We start from the raw sequence: 23,086 nt of genomic DNA on the forward strand, positions 1-23,086 counted from the left end.
AACCAGCTTTGCTGTACAACACATGCAGACTGAGGCTGGACAAAGCACTGCAGAGGATGCTGCAGGGAGCAGTTCCTCAGACAGAAAGTTTGGGAAAAGAAAAGCTAAAGAATCATAGGATCACAGAATGGCTCAGGGTGGACGGGACCTCAAAGATCATCTACTCCAACCTCCCCACCATGGGCAGGGACACCTCTCAGCTAGACTCAGCTGCTCAAGCCCCCATCTAACCTGGCCTTGAGCATCCCCAGGCAGGAGGCATCCACAGACTCCCAGGGCAGCCTATGCCAGAGTCTCACCACCCTCCTACTGAAGAACTTCTTCCTAAGATCCAGTCTGAAGCTGCTCTCCCTCAGCTTCAAACCATTCCCCCTTGCCCTGTCTCTAGACACCCTTATGAAATGTCCCTCTTCAGCCTTCCTGTAGGATCCCTTCAGCTATTGGAATGAAGCTCTAAGGTCCCCCTGGAGTCTTCTCTTCTCTGGCTGAACCACCCCAGCTCCCTCAGCCTGTCCTCCTAGCAGAGGTGCTCTAGCCCTTGGATCATCTTTGTGGCCTCCTCTGGATTCAGTTCAACAGCTCTGTGTCCTTATGGTGGGGACACCAGAACTGGAGGCAGTATTGGAGGTGAGGTCTCAGCAGAGCAGAGTCAAGGGGCAGAATCCTCTCTCTTGCCCTGCTGGCCGCACTCCTCTTGCTGCAGCCCAGCACACAGCTGCCTTCTGGGCTGCCTGAGGGCACTGCTGGCTCATAGGGAGCTTCTCAGCAACCAACACCCCCAAGTCTCTTTCTTCACCCAAAAAAAAGGTGGCATATTGTGATAATTTTAATTAGCTATATATATTACTTATAAAATTGTGGAAGCTCTATTTAGAGAAATTACATTTAAAATGATGAAGAAAGTGAGTGTTTTTAGTCATTTCACTCATCCCTCTTCAGGAAAAATCTAATTTCTGAATGCAAAAAGTTGAGAAAGGATCCAAATTAATCATTGAAGAGATCCAGATGGGCAAAAAATGCTGGAAATCAGAACTGCAGGCAGACAAGCAAATGGAATCAGCTCCATTGATCAGTGCACTATTCTAAATAAATCTATTATAAATTGTATTGATGTTTGGAGCACAGACAGGAAACATAAGATGGGCTGATCCTTCACCTGAAGCCCCAGCCTGGATGCCCACCTCAGGCCAGTTTTACTTCCGTGCCCTCCCATTGCCCCCTACCTACGAGAAGGTCCATGGGGGGCACACTGCTGATTTACTTTGTAACCATGGTATCACATTTCATGGGCTCAACCTGTGCCTCAGGTGATTTCACAAAAAACACAAGTGTTAGAGGTTGGAAGGGACCTCCAGAGATCATCCAGTCCAACCCCACTGCCAGAGCAGGATCACCTAGGGCAGGTCGCACACGAACACATCCATGTGGGTTTTGAAAGTCTCCAGAGAAGGAGACTCTGCAACCTCTCTGGGCAGCCTGTTCCAGGGCTCTGGTGCCTTCACCATACAAGAGTGTCTCCTCATATTGAGGTGGCACCTCTTGTGCTCTAGCTTGTTCCCATCATTCCTTGTCTTATCCTTGGGCACCAAAAACAACAACCTGGGACCTTCATCTTGACACCCACCCCTCAGACACTTATAGACATGGGTCAGATCCCCTCTCAGCCTTCTCTGCTCAGGAATACTGGTGTTTGAAAATGTTCTTCAGATAAGCCACATCCTTGAAAAGGTCTTCAAAAAAAACCCCAGCTGGAGCCAAGGGGGAGTCTGGGGAAGGTGACTGGACTACTGGACTGGAATGGAGACCACACCGAGCGGCCTCCCCCTGCAGAACCGTAAATCTGCTGCCGAATCGTGGGGGTTTTGACAGGCAAACCACAGCTAAAAAAAAAAATTATAAAACCAGCTAGTTTTCCAAATATTTGCACTGAGCAAGATGTTAACCATGGATATTTTGGTCTGGGTATCAAAATACATCAAAGAACGCTGCCAAAATAAAAGAAACAACAAACCCAAACTGCGCACGACTTTTGGTGCAAGCCAGGTACGAGACGCTCCAGATGGGATTGCTGGGAAGCAACTTCTATTTTGGGGCCTTAACCCTAACCAACACTGCCTTTAGCAGTCCTTTTCACAGAATAATTGTTGAGACTGGAAAAGACCTCTGAGATCATCAAGTCCAGCCTACGACCAAACACCACCACATCAGCTAAACCAGGCCACCAAGTGCCACATCCGAGCTGGTCTTAAAGACCTCCAGGGATGGCGAGTCCACCACCTCCCTGGGCAGTCCATCCCAGTGCCTACTCAGCTTTTCTGTGAGGAAGTGCTTCTTAATATCTAACCTAAACCTCCCCTGGCTCAGCTTCATACCATGGCCTCTTGTCCTGTCACAAGTTGCCTGGGAGAAGAGCCTGACCCACACCTGACTACGACTTCCCTCAGGTAGTTGTAGAGAGTGATAAGGTCCCCTCCAAGTCTCCTCTTCTCCAGGCTGAACAGCCCCAGCTCTCTCAACCTTTCCTCATAAGACTTTCCCTCCAGTCCCTTCCCCAGTCTGGTTGCTCTCCTCTGGACCTGCTCCAGCACCTCAATATCCTTCCAGAGCTGCACACAGTGCCCAAGATGAGGCCTCACCAGTGCCAAGCACAGGGCAGAATTCCATCCCTAGTCCTCCTGGCCACCCTATTCCTGATCCAGGTCAAGATGCCATTGGCCTTCCATGCCCCCTGGGCACACTGCTGGCTCATGTCCAGCTGCTGTCACCCAGCACTGCCAGATCCCTCTCTGCCAGGCTGCTCTCCAGCCACTCACCCCCCCAGTCTGTAGCACTGCATGGGGTTATTGCGGCCAAAGTGCAGGACCTTGCACTCGGCCTTGTTGAACCTCATACCATTGGCCTCAGCCCATTGACCCAGCCTGTCCAGGTCCCTCTGCAGCATCCGCCTACCCTCCAGGAGATCCACACTCCCTCCCAACTTGGTGTCATCTGCAAATTTTGCCTCTAAACACTGTCCTCCCCCCACACAAGCACTGGGGCTGACAGATGGGGGTAGTGGCACTTACACGTCCGTGCTTGCAGATGTAATCGAACAGTTCACCACCGGACACGTATTCCATGACCATGAAGAAGTCCGTTGGAGTGCTGATGACCTGGTACCTTCAAAAGTGGGTTTGGAAAGGAAAAACAAAAAAAGGAAAGGAAAAAAGTAATTAAGAATGAGGAAAGGCTTTTAAACAGATTGTTTTAGCTTCAAGTCAAGCCTTCAAAGAAGCATCTGTAATTGCTTTCCACTCCTGAAAAGCCGTCTCTTATTTCGAGTATCATCTCTCCCTTGTCTATGAAAGGATCTCTTTGACAGACCTACAGTTTTCCTTCAAGCTTTTAAATAATCCTCTGAAATCTCTGCCAGACAGTTCCACCACATTTCAGGTTGTCCTGCCTTTCAAATTTCCAGCTTGGCTAAGAACTGCAACAACAGTTTTAGAAATGAGGCTTCGATAGCTGGGGGGAAAGCAGTCCTCCAGTACTTGAAGGGGGCTGCAAGAAGGCTGCAGAGGGACTGTTTCCAAAGGTCTGCAGGGATAGGATGAGGGACAATGGCTTGAAATGAGAGGAGATTTCGACTGGATGTTAGGAACAAGTTCTGCAGCATGAGGGTGGTAGAACACTGGAACAGGTACCCCAGGGAGGTAGTTAAGGTCCTGGAGATAATTCAAGGTCCCATCTCTGGAGATAGTTAAGGTGAGGCTTGACAAGGCTCTGAGCAACCTGATCTAGGGGAAGATGTCTCTGCATGGTCCTTCAAACTGCCTACCTCAATAGCCCTCTCCTACAAGGACAGGCTGAGGGAGCTGGGGTTGTTCAGCCTGGAGAAGAGAAGGCTCCAGGGAGACCTAATAGCAACGTTTCAGTACCTGAGGGACTGTTTGCAAAGACCTGCAGTGATAGCATGAGGGGCAATGGTTTGAAATTAGAGCAGAGCAGATTTACATTGGATGTTAGGAACAAGTTCTGCACCATGAGGGTGGTGAAACACTGGAATAGATTGTCCAGGGAGGTAGTTCAGGCCCCATCCCTAGGGATATTCAAGGTCAGGCTTGACATGGCTCTGAGCAACCTGATCTAGTGGAGGATGTCCCTGCTGACTGCAGGGGGTTTGGACTAGAGGACCTTTGGAGGTCCCTTCCAACCCAAACTATTCTATAATTCTCACTGCTTTCCAAGGACAAAGATAAAGAAGTACTCTAGATACTAGAGTGAGCTTCTCTTGGAAAAGTACAGAAACAAAAGCACTCCAAGAAGCTGATGTTCAAATATTTAATCCCTCTATACTTGAGAACAGGCCAAAAAAAGGAAAAAAAGAAAGAAGTATCATCCTTGACTAGAAAATTTATTCTCCATTGTCATTCAAAACCCTCCCTGAATGCTGCAGAGGGATTTCAGTGTCCCAGCTGGTGCAAACCGCCAGTGATCTGCTGAGGTCAATGAAGCTACAAGAGTCCCCAGCAGCACCAGCTGAGCCCCCCTCTCTGTTTTATTTCAGATACATTGGTGTTTGCTCTGGGGTTTTTCACAGCTGAATTCCCAGGGGTTATAATTTGAAACAAACAGATTTCAAACAGCTTTCGGCGATCAGCCAAGTGGAGAGGGGACAGTCCCCACAAAGGTCAAGAGGATCAGCCTCATTCCTCTGAAGTGCTTTGAACCCAGACACATAAGTTATTGCTAATTACTGTGAAATACCCACGACTGCTTTTAGATACATGTAAAAAGCCACTGAGAGAAGAGGTTTGTGTCCCATGCTCTTCCTCCTCACCTCCTTTTTCATCACTGTATTTCATGACTGCAGCGTGCACCAGAGGACACCGACACAGTTAAAGGGGGCAAGTAGTGGCCCTCAGGGGCCCCTACTGGGACCTGTGCTGTTTAATATTGTCATCAATGACACAGACAGTGAGATTGAATGCACCATCAGCAAGTCTGCAGATGACACCAAGCTGATTGGTGTTGACCATACACCAGAGGGACAGGATGGCATCCAGAGGGACCTGGACAAGCTGGAGAGCTGGGCCCAGGTGAACCTCATCAAGTTCAACAAGAGCAAGTGCAGGGCTCTGCACCTGGGCTGGAACAATCCTCACTATCAATACAGCCTGGGGGAGGAGGTGATAGAAAGCAGCCCTCAGGAAAAGGACTTGGGGGTGCTGATGGATGAGAAGCTGGACATGAGCAGGCAGTGTGAGCTTGCAGCACAGAAGGCAAATCACAGCCTGGGCTGCATCAAAAGCAGCATTGCCAGCAGATCCAGAGAGGTGATTCTGACACTTTGCTCTGCTCTGGGGAGACCTCACCTGGAGTACTGTGTGCAGGTCTGGAGCCCTCAACATAGGAAGGACATGGACCTGATGGAGCAGGTCCAGGGGAGGGCCATGAAAATGATCAGGGGGTTGGAGCACCTCTGCTATGAGGACAGGCTGAGGAGGCTGGGGGTATTCAGCCTGGAGAATAAGAGGCTCCAGGAAGACCTAATAGCAGCCTCCCAGTACCCGAAAGGGGCAACAGAAAGGATGGAGAGAGACTGTTTACAAAAGCCTGCAGTGACAGGATAAGGGGCAATGGCGTCAAATGAGAGAAGAAAAGGTTTAGATTGGATGTTAGGAGCAAGTTCTTTACTATGAGGGTGGTGGAACACTGGAACAGGTTGCCCAGGGAGGCGATTGAGGCCCCATCCCTGGAGAGGTGAGGCTCAACAGGGCTCTGGGCAATCTGATCTAGTGGAGGATGTCCCTGCTGACTGCAGAGGAGGTCAGACTGGATGACCTTTGGAGGTCCCTTCCAGCCTGGACCATTCTATGATTCATTTTTAGGCTTTAATACTTTGACAAATGTGTGAACAGGACTTAACTTGCAGGATGCTGGGTACACAGCTGAGGACTCTTGCTGCCTTTTCCATGGAATAATACCAATCTGTTCTCCAATAAATCCAGGGAGCTGCACAGTTACTCTAAAGTCAACAGTTGCTGCATGGTTAGTTATTTAACTGGAGAGAGAATTTGTTTTCTCTTGCCTCTAAGTCCCAGGTATTTGCTGTATCCCCTGCCAGTTTTAAGGCTGACCTAAATGTCAACTTCTCCTTGCAGTTACCATTCAACAGCTTTCTTTTATAGAAATGCCAAAGATATTATCGAGTGCCTCATTAACGTGGACTGCCTGCACAAACTGGGGATTGAGAAGGAATCCCAGAGGCTGGAGTGCAGGTGCTGATTTACAACTCTCAATTCAGCTTCATCTGAGTGGCAACTTTGAAAACTTCTGTCTGAATAATAAATTAAAAATAACGTCCCTTTAAGCTCTGGATAATCACGGCCATTAAAACATAAATCCTGTTGACTTCAGGCCAAGGCTTTGCTCTATGAGCCTGACTGAGCTGCAGCTCCTCAGGCATAACTCTCAGTAGCTTCTGCAGACAGGAAGTTTAAAAAGGGTCATCATAAAAACAAACAAAAAAACAACACACCACCAACCCCAAACTCCTAACAGCAGAAAAGGCCAGACCCTCTCTCCACACCTTTCCAGTGGCCCCTCCATGGAAGAGAGCAAAACTTGCTGCAGGGCTATTGGCCTCTTACAGTAACTTCTACTCTCCATGGAAGAAACACAGAATCATAGAATGGCAGGGGTTGGAAGGGACCTCTGGAGAACATCTTTCATCTTCAACTGTGCTGGAGCAGCTCTCCTATGAGAGCAGACTGAGAGAGCTGGGGCTGTTCAGTCTGAAGAAGAGAAGGCTCTGAGGAGACCTTTTTGTGGCCTTCCAGTATCTGAAGGGGACTACAAGAAAGCTGGGGAGGGACTTTTGAGGGTGTCAGGGAGTGACAGGACTAGGGGGAATGGAAACAAATAGAAATGGGTAGATTCAGATTGGATGTTAGGAAGAAGTTCTTCCCCATGAGGGTGATGAGACACTGGAGCAGGTTGCCCAGGGAGGTGGTGGAAGCCTCATCCCTGGAGGTTTTTCAGGCCAGGCTGGATGTGGCTGTGAGCAACCTGCTGTAGTGTGAGGTGTCCCTGCCCATGGCAGTGGGGTTGGAACTGGATGATCTTTGATGTCCCTTCCAACCCTAACAACTCTATGATTCTGTGTCCTCCCATAAGTTAGTGGGAGACTCTCAAAAAGCAACATTTGCCTCTAACATGCAGGAACTTGACCACATACCTACCACATACAGCCATCTCCTGAAACCAAGTCAACTTCAGTATATGAAGCCTTTGCAAAGGGAGGATTAAGCTGAGCACAAGTATGTGAAGCCACCTCCAGAAGCCAAGACAGTATCAGTATGTGAAGCCTCTGCAAAGGCAGGAGCAAGCTGAGGCCAAGGCAGAAGAGGTACTTACAGTTTGATGATATGAGGGTGCCGGAAGAGTTTAAGGTTTTGAATTTCTCGTTTGATCTTCCCCACCACATCCAGGCTCCTTATTTTCTGTCTGTTGAGGATTTTAACGGCCACTTTGTGCCCTGTCAGCTGGTGTTCCCCAACTATTAGGAAGAGAGAGCATTGCAAAGTCACTAAACACTGTAGCAAGCCTCCCACACCCAATTCAGGCCGCTGTGATTTATCAGCAAAAAGGCAACCTTGAAGCGACGGGGTGGGGGGACAACAATCAGAAGATGAGGGGGTGAAATCTTTGCACTTTATTGTGGAGTCATGGAAGAGAGGGGACTGCAAAAACCACTCAAGTAAATAAACCAGAGGGGTGAGTTATTGGAGGAGCTAATTTGCAAGGATTCATAGCATGTAAAACCGAGACCAATCAGAAACAGACATATGGAAACGGCAGAGGAGAATCTCCACTGGAGCAGGCTGGCTGCTAAAATCCCTAATAAAACTGAAGCCTTAAAACTAAACCATCACACTTCTTCTTCAAAAACACGATACAGGGATTTTCCCCTGCCCAAAAATAGGCCTGCAGGATTTGCATGACTAAAATGAATTTCTATTTATACTCTGCTGAGCGTGCGCTGCTTGGTCGGACGACAAGCTGGCTTCAGGCTCTGGCTTTGGAAAAGATACAAAGTCCAACAGGAGGGTTTTTAGAACATGCACTCAGCTCAGTGCACTGAGATGCTGTTGCTTATCTCCTGTGCACGGTGGGGGGACAAACTAACTAGGAGCAGCACCACTGTCTCTGGGGAGATTGCACTAAATCATGTGGAAGGCGGCGAACAAATTCACAACTTGAGCTGTTTGTTATCATTAAACGGAGTACACAAAGCTCCCAGGAAGCAAGATTTATGCTGAAATTAACAGCAGGAACTGCTTGAAACCTTGTCAGTTAGATGCTGCTGTCTGAAAAGGTTCTCTGGCCTTGAGCTACCCCTTATCAGCATTTTCTAAGGTGATATTTAAAACCGGTGACAGACGGAGATGGGTTTCCTACAGACTGCAGGGAAAACCTGCTTACAGTCAATATTTGTGCTCTCTAATTAGGAGCCTTACCCTGCCAGTTAATAACAGAGAGTGCAAGGAGTTAATAATCACGAGCAAACCTTGTTATTACATTATTAAGACTCTGTAATTTTGGAAGCTCTAATGAGCTGATCAGAAGCGTGAGCAGGCGGCGTGAGAAGGGCAGGGCGGCAGCAGCGGCGCTGCTCAGGGCACACCAGGTCACTATTATTAGCCACCAGATAAGACCTACTGGAGATTCTTTCCTCAGTAAGAGCATTCTAAAAATACAACCACTTTACTGCCCTTGAAAAATTAAAGCACCCACTTTGCATGCCCATTTTCTTCCTCAACAGTACTTAAAACTACTAGATGAAATGGAAATAAACTGAGCATTTGCAGTATAGATGCAATTGAGGGATTAGCTGAGGAGGCAGATAATTCCCTTGTGCAGCACAAGGAGAGTGCTGTAAACAGTCCAAGAAGGCCTTTTCCCTGCAGCATCCTCAGGCAGAGGACAGCAGGGCAGTGCTGGACCTGCCCCATGGCAAGGAAGTTTTGCTGGAGCAAGGGTCTGCAAAGTAGAGTGTGTGCAAGGGGGACAAAAGGATGCTCAAGGTTTACTGTGGGCTGGGGTACAGCCTCTTCAATTCACTGCAAGCAATTCTTCCCCAGGCTGTCATCTTATGAAGGGCACTGATCTCCCATTGCCAAGGCTGTCATGGTGTATGATCTTGAAGGTCTCTTCCAACCTGGTCTATTCTATTCTATTCTATTCTATGTTACACCAAGGAGGCTGGGGAAGGCAGGACAGAGGAGCATAAGACAACTTCAGCAGGTTCCATGAGATCCAGCCCTTTATCAGCAGCATTTGGTCAGCTACAGCACCGTGACACCTCTGCTCCCTCTTTCATGGGAGCACAAGAGGCTCTGCTTTGAAAGATGCCCCTGACTCATTCAGCTCCATTAAAGATTTATAACAGGCTAAGCCACTAATTGGGAAACTGAGGAACAGCAAATCAAAGAGGTTTATCGCTGAGCTAGGAAGAAAACCCCATTTCTGCCATCCTTTCTTGCAAGACAACCCTTTTTTGTTTTTTCCCAGGTACATGCTGTGAAAAAAAAATTATTATACACACTGGGGGGAGGAGGGGGAAATAAAATAGAATAGTCATGCCCAGAATGAGTAATGCTTGGTTTCAATACCATTGCTGAACAGTTATCTCTTTCCCACCCATGACAAACAGTGTGTAACTCTGTGAAGGTTTGCTAGCTCAAACACATTAATAATTAAAAATAAACAGCCTATTTTGTAATCCATCCTTTGCTTACAGTAAGCATTAGATACAGAGATATTATTGTTTCAGTCCCCAGTGGCTTGTTAAGCCTACTTGAAGGCCTTGAGAGACAGAAAAAGGCAGAACAAAATTTGCTATACAGTGAGAGACTTTTAAGCCTTTCACGTCCCTCCAACTGCAGCCTGTAGATGCAGGCATTTTGACATGGGGCAGGATGGACAACCTTCTGCCTGCTCATGGCATCACAGAATCACAGAAATGTCAGGTTTGGAAGGGACCTCAAGGATCACCCAGTTTCAACCTCCCTGCCATTGGCAGGGACACCTCACACTACATCAAGTTGCTCACAGCCACAGCCAGCCTGGCCTGAAAAACCTCCAGGGATGAGGCTTCCACCACCTCCCTGGGCAACCTGTGCCAGTGTCTCACCACCCTCATGCTGAAGAATTTCTTCCTAACATCCAATGTGATCACTGTCTCTGACCCCACATGCTGGAGCATGTCAGTGGGGTGATCCAGCCCAGGGATGAGGAGCTGAGGCTGCTTCTCATGCCTCCCACAGGCATGGAAGGGATGATTGTGCAGCTTGTCTCCAATGGGTTTATCCTCTCCTCACCCCAAGGGTGGTCAGCAGTGGTTTCAGGTGGTGGTGAGGAAGCTTTCTCCTTCCCTCTATCTCCACAGATTAAAAGCCCAGGGGGAGGAAGGAGGGCTGAGCAGCAGCATTAGAAAGGGGATTTGAGCCTATGTCTTCTCTTTTAGCAACAAGTCCTCAGGTAAACTCCACCACAGCTTAAATCGGGCAACTAGGACTCTGCTGGGGCGAGCAGGGGACATGGATTGAAGACTGAGATGAGGAGCAGCACTGCACACTGCATTGTATAAAACCCTTCTGCCATAAGGGTTAGGTGGCAACCCCGACCCTAAACTCCAAAAACCAGGAGCAGAAGAGATGTGATGCGAGTGTCCTTAGCTACTACCCCGTCTGCTCACAGGTGTGACTGCCTGGGCAATGAGAATGATTCAGCATTAGTTACTATTAAGAAGGGAAGAGATACAATAGGATTTGTTTCTGAAAGAAGACCTTTCTAGTCCTAATTTAGGTTTGGGGCTTCTTTTTGTATAAGAGCAAAAGTGAGGAGGATGAGTGTTTATCCTACAGTAAGCTGAAATAATCATTAAAACCCCCTTGACAACATGGATTTTAACAGCAGGTACCAACAAAGCCTACCTCTGGGCACAGGTTTGATGCAGCTGGGGCAGCACAAGCAGTTAATATTGTTGCAACTGCTTCGGGGAAAGGCAAAAGTTTAGGGAGGGGCGAGAAAGCTCCTTTCCCATCAGCTGTGCCAGCCCTTATCTTAGCCCAAAGTTAAAAATGAAATCCATCCAAAGCATACATTTAGCAACACTGCATTAATTCAACCCCAGTGCCACTTATCTTGTATCATCCTTCCTTTCCCTTTCCTTCATCTGTTCCATCTCTTTTCTTCCCACCAACACAAGGGTTTGCCCACCAGGAGCAATGGTACAGCGCCTGGGAAGATGGGATCTGACCCTGGCTCAAGTCCATCATAACCAATACAAACATAACACAAGCACTGCTGGTCCTTGAGGGACCACAAATTGGTCACCTCGGTGGCCAAAAAGCGTGGGTAAGAAACCACAAAGTGGCCATCAGGGACATCATGCATGGCACCACATGGAAAAATATTTGTGTTACTCTGCTGGATTGTGATTGAAGCTCTCCAAGCCGCAACCCCCGTGAACCTCGTTGTGCAAGGGCTGCTGTGGTCTTGGGGTCTTTGGGGGCTCACAGGGTGGGATGTGCCCAGGACAAACACAGCAGCCGTCTGTCTCATCTGTTCTCGCCAACCACCAACGGAGGAGATGCCACCTCCTTCCTTCCTTGCTTCACTCAACTCAAAATCCAAGATCATTTCCCCAGCTCTGTTTTCTGCAAATTAATCTTATCTTTGGCCTGGAGGACAGAGACAAGAACTTAGCACCAGCTCTCCCTGTATTTGGCATCATTCTGTGTACCAATGTAGGCCCTTGCCAGGAGACCTCCTATCCACCCACCACATTCACACTCACCATGTGAACTCCTGCTGCCTTTCTCTCTCTCCTGTATTTCCACCACCATTTCCAGCTAGAATTTCAGCATTACCATCAAAATCCTGCTCTCATCTGCCAACCTATTTTCTCACATCCATGCCCTGTGTGGTCTTCTTGTAAATGAGATCAAGGAACTGACCAGGCTTAAAACTAACAATTTCTTGCAGTGTTAAGCTAGTTTTTAGGAGGATCAATTCCCTGATGACCCAGACAGCCCTGAGCCAGAATGAACATCCCCAATGGGGCAAGAGGGATTTTTTTCCCCCCTATCCTGCCTCTGGTTTCTGGTGTCTCAAAGTGACTGCTCACCTCCAGCCACAAATGCAAGCTTTACTTAGCACCCCATCGTCACTCAATTGCCATTTTTTGTAGTTCTTTCACGATTATAATCCTTAACAATTGGTATTTATGATTTCTTAACCTTGAGGAGTAAGGCAGGGGGGGAAAAGCACCTCTGACAAAGGCTTGTTCAAGGCAGAGTTTGAAGAAAACACATCAGCAACAAGAAAAACATCACTGATGGCACCAGCCTGCTTAGTGAAAAAGCAATTATGACCCACAGCAGAGAACACTTGAACCAATCAGGCAAAAATCTCCTTGCTTTTCTCATGTTTCTCGCTAAACAGGGTGAGAACACAGCTTTTTTCTAAAGCTCATTTGATGAAAACGCTACAGTTCAGTAGCAATAGGAATTCTCCTTTCTTCCTCTCCATTTCCTACCTCTGAGCCCAAATTTCACCCATCAGCTGCAGGCAAAATATCAAGGAATACATAATAAATATTTAATAAATACCTAGCTGTACAGATGAGTACTACTTACCTATTAAGGATTCTGAGCTAGAAAATCTGTCTTTGGAAACTGTCAGGTTTTAACAAAGGTCAGGGTCATACACAGGGAGTGAGGGGTGGGGGTTGTGCTAGTCACTCCTAGAAGGCAGTTAAAGCAAGAAGTCTATTGTTGGCAGGCTGACTTTGGTCTGCAAAGGAAAATGAAAATTGCCTTTGGAGCACTTTTGGAGGTCTGCTGATATACAGGAGTGATTTAAATGGTCCTTGCTGTGAGAAATATTTATTTTGATAATTTCTCAAGGCAGTAAATTTGTGGTTTGGGATTAAACACACCAATATATTTTTAGGGGCCTGATTAATGGTCACAGGTGGATGGAGCTCCAGTGGTTGCGGTGGTTTCTTTCCCCCTGCTGTCAATTTCGATTTATTTTAAAACCCCAATGGCAGGAGTGTGGGGACATCACCCCCTTCACCCAGCCACAGCTCTGTGGGTAAGGTCCCAGCAGGGCAGGGGCACAACTGCTCCCTTGGCTCCATCCAAACTCACTGCCAACCTGGAACCACAGCTACCCGTTTTGCTGGGGGGGGAAGGGGGGCATTTTTAATATCTCGGTTCAAAGATAAAATTCACACCTAATTGCAGAACTCACGGGGGGGGGAGGGGATTATAAATATTTGGCAATCTCACTGACAGGTAAAGCCACACTGCTTTGAAAATGCTCTGGCATGAATGACAGAGGAATCCCCGCGTACAGCCCCAGCCTGACCCGACCCCTCCATCCCGGCTGCCGCAGTGCCAGCCCCGCGGGAACCGCTCCCCGGCTGTCAGGGAGGCTGCGAGGCTCCCGGCGCGATGCGTAAGGAGGGGGCAGAAGAAACCCCCTTGTCTCCCCCGTGCTGAACGGCCACCTGGCCACGAAGGGGAAGGGGCAGCAAAAGGCAGCAGGGCCCGCAGGCAAGGCAGGGAGCGGGAGGGATGCCGGTCGGTGCCCGGCGTGCAATCTCCCCATCGCCTCCCTCCTAGTTCGGGAGGAAAGTTTTGGTGGGTCCTGCTCGGAGCCCCGGGGGGGCTGCTGCAGCAGCAGCGGTGGCAGCAGCTAAACGCCTTGCTTCCGAAAGGCGAGCTCTACATCTCCCAGCACCTGCTCGAGACCCTCCTTGCCATCCCTCTTCCCCCATCGCGACAAGGGGCCGCCTCCCGCCCCGTCCCCCCCGGGGAGGCGCCGAGCACCGCCCGCCGGACCCCCGCTGCCCCCCGGGGGATGCTGCGCGGCGGTGGCGGCGGCAGGGAAACCGCCGAGGGGGAGACGATGGCCGGCGCGGAGGCCCGCGCTAGCGGGGAGGGAAGGAGCGGAGCGGAGCGGGGTGTGCGTAGCCCGGCGAGCCCCGGCCCCCTCCCTGCCTCCCCGCGGCCGCGGTACTCAGCTCTTGACTTTGCCGAAGGTGCCGACCCCCAGCGTGTCTCCCAGCACGTAGTGGCCGATCTTCACCCGCCCGTCGTGCTTCTGCTTCTCGGCCATGTTCGCCCCCCGCCGACGGACCACAATGCACAGGGCCGGCCCGGCTCGGCGCGGCGCGGCTCGGCTCGGCGGGCGGGAACGGCGGCGGCCGCGCTGGGTGCGCGGGAGGCGGCGGCCGCGGAGGCGGGGAGGGGTGCGGCCGGTGCCAGGTGGGGAGGGGGTGGATGGATGGGGGTGTGCACCTGCCTGTTGGGGGGACACAGCTGGAGGGCGGCATAGGAGCGGCGGTGACATCTTCCCCCGGGGTGTGCCCTTCCGCTGCTGCAGCCTGGGGTGGTTTGAACGCGCCTTGGGGTGCGTCTGCCTGCGAGTGACACCTGCCTTGGGTGACGCTGACCTCGAGGGATAAGAATCATAGAGTGGTTATGGTTTGGGCAAGGAGGGACCTTTAAACCTCATCTAGTCGAATCCCCCACCCTGCACTGAGCAGGGACATCCCCAGCTAGGGCGGGTTGCTCGTAGCCCTGTCCAACCTGACCTGGAATCTCTCCAGGGATGGGGCATCTGCCACCTCTCTGGGCAACCTGGGTCAGTGTTTCACCACCCCCATTGTTCAATTTCTTCCTTCTGTTTAATCTAAATCTCCCCTTTTAGTTTAAAACCATCACCCCTTGTCCTGTCCCAACCCCCCCTGCTATGCACATAGCTAAGAGTGACACCTTTGGAGTGACATCATACTGAGAGTACATCTTCCTTGGCATGCACCCATCTTTTGGTGCGCTCTCCTTATGGTGTTCATGGCTCATGAACTGTCAGAAGGTGCATCTGACTGCTGGTGGCACCCTCCTTGGAGTGACAGCTGCCTAGAAGGTGCAGCTGCCAAAAGGTGACACTCCTTGGGATGCACTTTGTGCAGCCGCCAGTGCACTCCACTTGGGTTGAACCTTCCTTATAGCACACCTTCTGGGATGCACCTGCATGGAGGTAGTACCCTCCTTGGAGAGCATGTGCCTGAAAGTGACACCCACCCAAGGGTGACGTTGTCCTTGGGGTATGCCCTCCTTATGGTGCACTCTGCTTGGGATACGCTGTCTGTGAGGAGGTCACACCTGCCTGGGCATGCACCCATTAGAGGGTGGCACCTTGCCACCTCCTTTTGGTGCACCATTTTCAAGATGATCCCTCCTTTTGGTGACACTTTGTTTGGGGGTGGCACCAGCCAGGGAATTTGCATTAGGTCCTTAGAATGCATCCCTGCAGGAGGGATGCTGTGGGGTGGGGAGGCATGGCCCCACAGGAACCCTGTGAGGCTCAGCTGCACCTCAGGCTGGGAGATGAGGTGGGTGGGCAGACGGGGGTTGATGGTAAAGAAGTAGCATGGGCAGACTGGAGAGTGGGGTGGAAGGGGTGTGAATTTGTGTTGGGGTGTTTGGGTAGTGGGCTGGAGGGGGGAGAAAGGGAGCGCCACGGTGATAACTACAGGGTGGATGCCTGGTTGGGTGGTGTCATGCTCTGGGACATGGCACTTACAGTGCTGCCGTTCACCTTGCATTTCAGGCTGGGAGAAGTGGACACCCAGTGTGTGTAAGTGAATTCATGAGTGGCTGGGAAAGGCCTGAGTTCAGGGTGACAGTGGTGCCACCCACTGCCAGCGGCTGCTGGGTGCTGCGTTGGGAGTGTGACATTGGGTGAGCAGTTCTCATTTGGCAAAGCAGCTACTTGTGGGTCAGTAGCTGTGTTAATACAAAGGAGCAAAACAGATGCACAGGAAAGAAAACATCAATAACATCAGTGTTCGGTGCAGCCAGCTGAAACCATCTCCATGTCTTGGCAGGGCTCTCAGCTGCTGTTTCTCATGGGCTAGCAACTCATCCTAATGCTAGCCCTATCCACTGTCAGCCCTGGGACAGCCTGCAGTCTGGGAGGGCAATGCTGTATGCTGAATAAGAATAGGGCTGCTCAAAGTGGGCTACTTCTGGCTAGAACTTCTCACTAGAAGTGTGGTTTGGGGAGGAAAAAAAATCTTTATCCTGAAAGGAACTGCTGTTTATGGATCCCATCTCTTTCCTGTCAGGAACTTTCTGGTTTTACTCATTAAGAAGACAGCTGCAACCCCAAAGAGGAAGACTTTGCCTTGCTGCACAGTAACTGAGGCTGGCAAGCAGCTGATGTGGGTATAGGGATGAATTGATGTGGGTATAGGGATGATTTGATGTGGGTCTCCCTGCTTTGGAATCCCATGGCCTCTTGCCTGGGTGATGGGACTCCTGCAAATGCCACCCTGGGACCTCTGTGTATCCAGACCAGAGCTCAGGCAAAGCAGGAGGTGCTCCTCAGCTGACAGACCTGTGCTAGGTGAAGGTTTGTTGTTTCTGCAGAGGCTCAGGTCCAATTCTCTTTCAAGCAGTCATCTGATGGAGAGTTTGTCTGAAAGTCCAAAATGTTTCCTAGGGAAAGCAGGATATTTCCCCTCCTCTCCTAAACATGACATGAACTTTGTCTGGACCAGATGAATAGTTCAATTAAACAAACAAACAAACAAACAACTATGCATGAGATTGTGAGTAAGCAGCCCAGCTGAACACTGCCACTGGTCAGGCATACCTGAAGAGCAGCCCTGCAGTGTTTTAACAGTGTTCATTCTGACCTCTCCATTTCTTGTTCACCTGTGTGAAGTAGCAGGAAGAATCACAAACAATCCACGCTCTGGAGCAGTAAAAGAGCTCTTTGGAAAGTTGGAACAGGAGTGTGTGTGTACATGAAGGATACCTGATAATGGCCAGACTAAGCAGCTGGATTGTCATAAATAGTAACATGGCAACTTAATTTAACTAAGTAGAATCATAGAATTGTTAGGGTTGGAAGGGACCTGAAGGATCAGCCAGTTCCAACCCCCTGCCATGGGCAGGGACACCTCAGTCTATATCAGGTTGCTCACAGCCACATCCAGCCTGGACTGAAAAACCTCCAGGAATGAGGCTTCTACCCCCTTCCTGGGCAGCCTGTTCCACTGTCTCACCTCCCTCATGGTGAAGAACTTCTTCCTAATATCCAATCTGAATCTACCCATTTCTATTTTTCTTTCCATTGCCCCCAGCCCTATCACTCCCTGACACCCTAAAACAACTAAAACAGCAAGCTCAAGGGGGGACAGAGGAACGTTGCTGTGAGACAAACCCAAATGTGGTGTAATGAAACCCTGTCTGTTCCACCTACCTGAAGGCGGAAGAGCAATAGTACTTACAAATAATAAACCTTAGGTAGATTGTAAGAACATTATCTCCTGGCAAGCCTGAGAAAATTCTGTCTTCTCCAGGCAGCTGCAAAACTGTCAGTCCATGCAGGTCTTCACCTTTGCAAGGCTTTGCTCATAAGAGTTTGTAGGTTTTGTTTGATCTCCGCTTCCAGTCTTGGCAAGCCCTGCCTCTACCTGAATGAAGCACCACAACAAATAGGTGAGATGTCAAATGCTTGTGGGGTTGTTTTGTTTTGGGGTGGGTTTTTGTGTGGTTTGGTTTTGTTATTGTTTTTGTTTCTTGTTTAATGGCTGAATTGATATGTTTAACAGGAGCACAGGAAGCAGATGCACTGTTTTGCCATCTTGCTTGTTTCCTAAAAGCTGGTAACTAAAGCTCGGCGCAATCTGATGCATCACGACGTTATTCCCACAGCCTGTCACACACACAGAAGCTGTTTACTACAAATATTGAATGAATAGGGATCAGATTTTTAATTTCCAGGAGATATTGGGTGGGGGGAGGGCTTGAGGCTTACAGGAGACAATAGAAAGCCTTTTACTCGGCGGCAAGGTGCCACGAGGTGGGTGGGCACCTTCCACCTGCATCAGCGCTGGTGAGAGCTGAGAGCAGGCATTCTGCAGTGTGCTCCTGGAGAGCTCAGGCTTGGGGATGTTTGCTTATTTTTTTTTTCCTCTCTGCCTTTTAAATAAACACACAAATGTGAGCGTGCTTATATGTTTGTGTATCTACACAGCTCATTTACACACACTAAGGAAGGGAGCTGTGCTCATAGGAAGGGGCTGGAGGGTCTGAAGTGAAATGCTGGGTGGGGAAGCGTTGCTAGGAGATGGAGACTCCAGCGTCTGGCGAAGTCGCCTCTTTATTTTTGGTGTATATCACACAAAATGGTATTTGACTGTGAAGCAAGGCTAGAAATCTCTTCCCTCAGCTTACATTTTCATCTCTGAATTATCTGTCTGTGCCTAGTAGCATTGCAGCTGATTTAGAATGGAAATCAAATGTAGACAGGGTGCTGCTGTTGAGTGCAGCTGGAGGCTGAGTGGTTTGCAGTCTCCAGGCTGGTTAAATTTATTTTCCTTTTTTTCCCTTTTCCCCCACTCGTTGAGAAATCCCTTGTTTGAACAGCAGGATATGCTCTCTTTGGGGGTGGGGAGCATCCTTACATGCCTTTGGTTGGTTTGTGGCCAGTTATCTCTGCTTTTGCAGAGGCTGTGTGCTAGCAATCTTTTTTTCTTCTAGGTTTGGGGTTACTAAAGGCATCCTGCTAGGGCTTGCTTGCTCTTGCTTTGCTGCTTGTGCCCCTTATTGCACCCCAGTGCCACCCGGGAGTCAGCCTTCCCCATGCAAACACCTCCACCCTCCTTGCAGCCAGGGACTGTGCAACAGCATAGGGAAAGCTGCTGGGGGGCACTCACCTCTCCCTGGTGTGCTACCAGGGCTGGATTCACAGTAGATACTAGGTCTGAATGCAGAAATTGAAGGATTTTTTGCATTCTTTTGTGGAGTGCTGGAGTCTTCTTCTCTGGAGATACTCAAAACCTGCCTGGATGCAATCCTATGCAACCCGCTCTAGGTGACCCTGCTTTAGCAGGGGGGTTGGACTAGAAACTCCCCAGGGGTTCCTTCCAACCCCCACCACCCTGTGATTCTGAGTCCTGGACAGAAACATAGAGGCCCCTCACAGCTTGCAGAGATTCATGCCATATGCTCAGATTTTGATGATGCTCCCTTCAGGCACAGAACTCTGTTCACTCAGCACACAAAGGGCTGTAATGCAGGGCTGAACAGCAGGATGCTGAAGGGTTGGGAGGGCCTCAAGCCAACCTGGCTGCTGCCCTCTTGCAGCACTGCCTTCAGTCACTCTTGTGAACCTGTAGGTGGGCTCATAGCTGAACATCTCCAGACACATCTGACCTGTCAAAGGAGTTCAGTTCATCATGATGAACCTCTCAACCTGTCTTGGAAAGAGGTTAGGATTCTGTGTTTTCTCAGTTCAGTGCAACCAAAAAAGACCATCAGCTCTTTGCATCTGTTTATACAAAAGCTCAGGTTCTGGGGCATGCCATCTGACCCTTGTAAATGCCCTAAATCTGTGGATTTTCAGCAGGATTTACTTCCCCAGTCTGTGCTTGGAGGAGATAGTTAATGAGATAATGCAGCAGTGGGTAAACTGTGACATGTGAAATGAGTTGGTTGGGGTTTTGTTTGTTTGTTTGGGGTGGGGTTGGGTGTTACAGAAATTACATAGATCAGAGGCTTATGAACATTAGTTTTGTAACCAAGCAATTCCCATTTCTATTATGTAAAGTGATGTTATTTATCAAACCCCATGCACTGGGCATGGGCAGATGCTGAACTGGTCAGGCTGCTGTGTTGGAAATGTAACTTTTTCAGGAGTTAGTTACTCAGACACAATATCTTCTGCTATCATTGCAATATAATGCCACAACGTGCAGTATTAGAAGTATGCCCAAGGACAGGACAAGGGGCAATGGTGGAAGTTGAGTCATAGGAAGTCCCATGGAAACAGAAGGAGGAATTAGTTCACTGTGAGGGTGACAGAACACTGGAACAGGCTGCCCAGGGGGGTTGTCGAGTCTCCCTCTCTGGAGGTATTCAAAGCCTGAATGGATGTGTTCCTGTGTGATGTGGTATAGGTGATCCTGCTCTGGCAGGGGGGTTGGACTGGATGATCTTTTGAGGTCACTTCCAGCCCCTAACATTCTGTGATTCAGTGAAGTATTAGTCCCCAAATGTGGTGCTTACAGGTCCAAAATCTCTTATGGTCTGGTTTTGGCACTGAGTGAAAATCTGAACTGCATGGCAACTTGTGATGCTCTGGTGGGAGTGTGTGCTGGAAGCCCTTCCTGAGTCAGAGCGGGGAAGGAGTGTGGTGTTTCTTACATCCAAAATAAAACACTTTCAGCATGCAGTGTTCTAAACATTCCTCTAATGTGCAGGCTGCTGAAAAGAGACTGCTTGCATATGCAAGCACTTGGGTGCGTGCACACTCTAACCAGCAGTTAGGGAAGGATATGTTTGCTGAGTAGTTTACTCCTTCTGCATGAGAATGAGACTTCTGGGTGAGGTTTTTTAAGGGCATGAATCACAGAATGTTAGGGGTTGGAAGGGACCTCTAGAGATGATCAAGTCCAACCCTCCTGCCAGAGAAGGATGACCTGGGGCAGGTCACACAGGAATGCATCCAGTTGGGCTTTGAATGTGTCCAGAGAAGGAGACTCCACAGCCTCTCTGGGCAGCCTGCTCCAGTGTTCCATCGTGCTCACTGTAAAGAAATGAGTAACTCCACAGCCTCTCTGGGCAGCCTGCTCCAGTGTTCCATCACTCTCGCTCTAAAGAAATGAGTAACTGGGTTCTTCATCCCATTAGAAGTCAATAGCAATGAATTCCTGTGATTGTTTTATATGCTCTATGGTTAGGGCTATGGTTTACTTGGGGGATCATTGTTAATGCAGATATGTACACTAGTCCTTTTTCTGCAATCATAGAAGCAATCTTTTAGGCTGTATCCACAATATGGATGCAAGGTGAGCTATGTGGGGAGGTGGGAGTTGTTTGGGGGGTTTCTTTGTCTCCATGCAGTCTTACCCTCTGTGATGGTTTGGCCCTGGCCTGGAGGCCAGATGCCCACCAAAGCCACTCTATCACTCTCCCTCTTAAGTGAACAGGGGAAGAAAGGGGGAAAAAATGTAACAGAAGCCAGTAATAGGATAGGAGTAATTTTAATAACACTAATAAGCAAACAGCAATAGACAGCGTGGAAGCAAAAAGCAGAGAGGGAGAGGTCAGCCTCTACTGCCCAGCAGTGGGACAATGGTCAGTCTCAGGAAGCAGGGCTCCCTAAGCTTGGTGGTTACTTGGGAGGATAGATGCCATGAACAAATCCCCACACTTCCTTCTCTCACTTCATTCTTATACCTGAGCTGACCTCATATGGTATGGAATACCTCTTTGGCCAGTCTGGGTCAGCTGGCTCAGCCATGTCCCCTCCCAAGATTTTGCCCACCCCTCAATGCACTCTTGGGGCAGGGAAATGTTGACAGGACACAGCCTGGATACCGGATTCAACAGTAGCCAAAATACTGTTGTGTTATCAGCTACTGCTGCAAAAAAAACCCCACAGCACTACAAAGATGCTGTGAGGAGAATTAATTCCAGCTCAGTCCAGCCCAATACACCCTCCTTTTCTTTTCAAGTTGTGGGCAATACAATTCCTACAGAAGCTTCCTAGCCTGCAGCCCGGCAGCCAATCCTGAGAGATAACTTCTAGCAGTGTGGAGGGAAAAGCAGTGACCATGTGAGCTGCTCATAGCATTTCTTCACTGGCTTGCCAAGTATGCTTTCTTTTAGGGCATAATCCAGGAGGGCTGGCAAACTTCCTCTTGGGTTCACCTAATTAGCTCAGTCTGGGGAAACACTTGCTGGTGAGGAGGAGTTTGAAGTTTATCTTCACCCTTTGGTTTGGACCCTCGAGCATCTATTCCAGGATCAGGCTGAGGAAGAGTTCAGGGTTTGGTCTGCTGCCTATACAGTAGCTCCAGCCTGTTTTCTTTTTTTGTTTAACCCTGCTGTGAAATGCTGTTTAAGGATCCACAACCTTGCAGAATCAGTCCATGTTTTCCTTGCCCTGTCTTGTTTTGGCTGCCCTGTATCAGAGCATTACAGTAAACAGGGTGGAACAGCATGTTCTTCACGTCCACAGTGGCCAGGGCAAGAATAGGGCTAAAATTAAACCACACGCAGATGGTATGCAACAGAGAAATCCTTCAAGGGAAGGCTTGCTGAAGCATCAGGAGCTGTTCTTTGGACAGGACTGTGGAGGGCAGATGCTCCTGCCTGAGGTGGAGGGATGCTGCCATGTCAGTCTCTGCACATCAAGTGCCTGGTTCACATCCCTACCAGCACCTCAGGATTTGATTTCAGGCCCTTCAGGATGCCGGGCGAGCTGTCAAAGGGTTACACGCAATTGAAGTGCCCGAAGCAGGAGAAGTGGAGCTGAGCTGAAGTCCAAAAATCCTCATACAAACCCTCCACTTGGCTGCTGCCAAGCCCTGATGTTTAAGTGGCTTTTGTTTTAGTTTTACTTTTAAGCTTTCCACCTGGGAATCTGCCCAAAGTTAGACCTCTCTTATTAACCCAGACTGCTCCATTTTCAGCAGTGCTGAGCTGTGGGCTCACAGGTGTCTCCCAGCACTTCAGTGGCTGCATCTTAGGAGCATCCCACAGAGGGAGAGGGGTTCTAGGAAGGGAGTTGGCAGGACTCATTGACAGGGCTTTAAACGAGATTTGAAGGGGGAAGGGGCTGAAACCAGTTCCCCCAGACAGGAGCCTGAGGGTGGTAAGCTGGAGTCAGGGGTGAAACCAGCAGCCCAGCTGAAGTGCATGCACACTAATGCACGAAGCATGGGCAACAAACAAGAGGAGCTGGAAGCCTCGTTACAGCAGGAAAGTTATGATGTAGTTGCCATCAGAGAAACCTGGTGGCATGATTCACATGACTGGAGCACTGTAATTGATGGCTACAGGCTCTTCAGGAGAGACAGGTGAGGGAGAAGGGGTGCAGGGGTGGCCCTGTACAATAGGGAGGCTCTGATGCCATGGAACTAGAGATTAAGGATGATCAAGTTGAGTGCCTGTGGGTGGGGGAAGGCCAACAAGGCTGACATCCTGGTTGGAGTCTGCTATAGACC

General features: G+C 49.4%; 1 protein-coding gene across 2 annotated transcripts in view; it reads right to left on the bottom strand.

Annotated features, from left to right (window-relative positions):
• The window catches only part of PRKAA2 (protein kinase AMP-activated catalytic subunit alpha 2), a 31,553-nt gene extending 17,372 nt beyond the window's left edge, over positions 1-14,181 (bottom strand). The window contains exons 1-3 of one of the 2 annotated variants that reach the window (XM_054165710.1): positions 14,107-14,181; positions 7,399-7,540; positions 3,066-3,159 (exon numbers count right to left, since the gene is read on the bottom strand). In XM_054165710.1, coding sequence (XP_054021685.1) covers positions 3,066-3,125 — 60 coding nt within the window. In that variant the 5' untranslated portion in view covers positions 3,126-3,159; positions 7,399-7,540; positions 14,107-14,181. Of the gene's footprint in view, positions 1-3,065; positions 3,160-7,398; positions 7,541-14,081 lie in introns of both variants that reach the window. The other variant, XM_054165709.1, reaches the window with a different exon arrangement.
• Between the last annotated feature and the right edge of the window lie 8,905 nt (positions 14,182-23,086).

Source organism: Dryobates pubescens, chromosome 11 (genome assembly GCF_014839835.1).
Source record: "Dryobates pubescens isolate bDryPub1 chromosome 11, bDryPub1.pri, whole genome shotgun sequence".
Classification (NCBI taxonomy): domain Eukaryota; kingdom Metazoa; phylum Chordata; class Aves; order Piciformes; family Picidae; genus Dryobates; species Dryobates pubescens.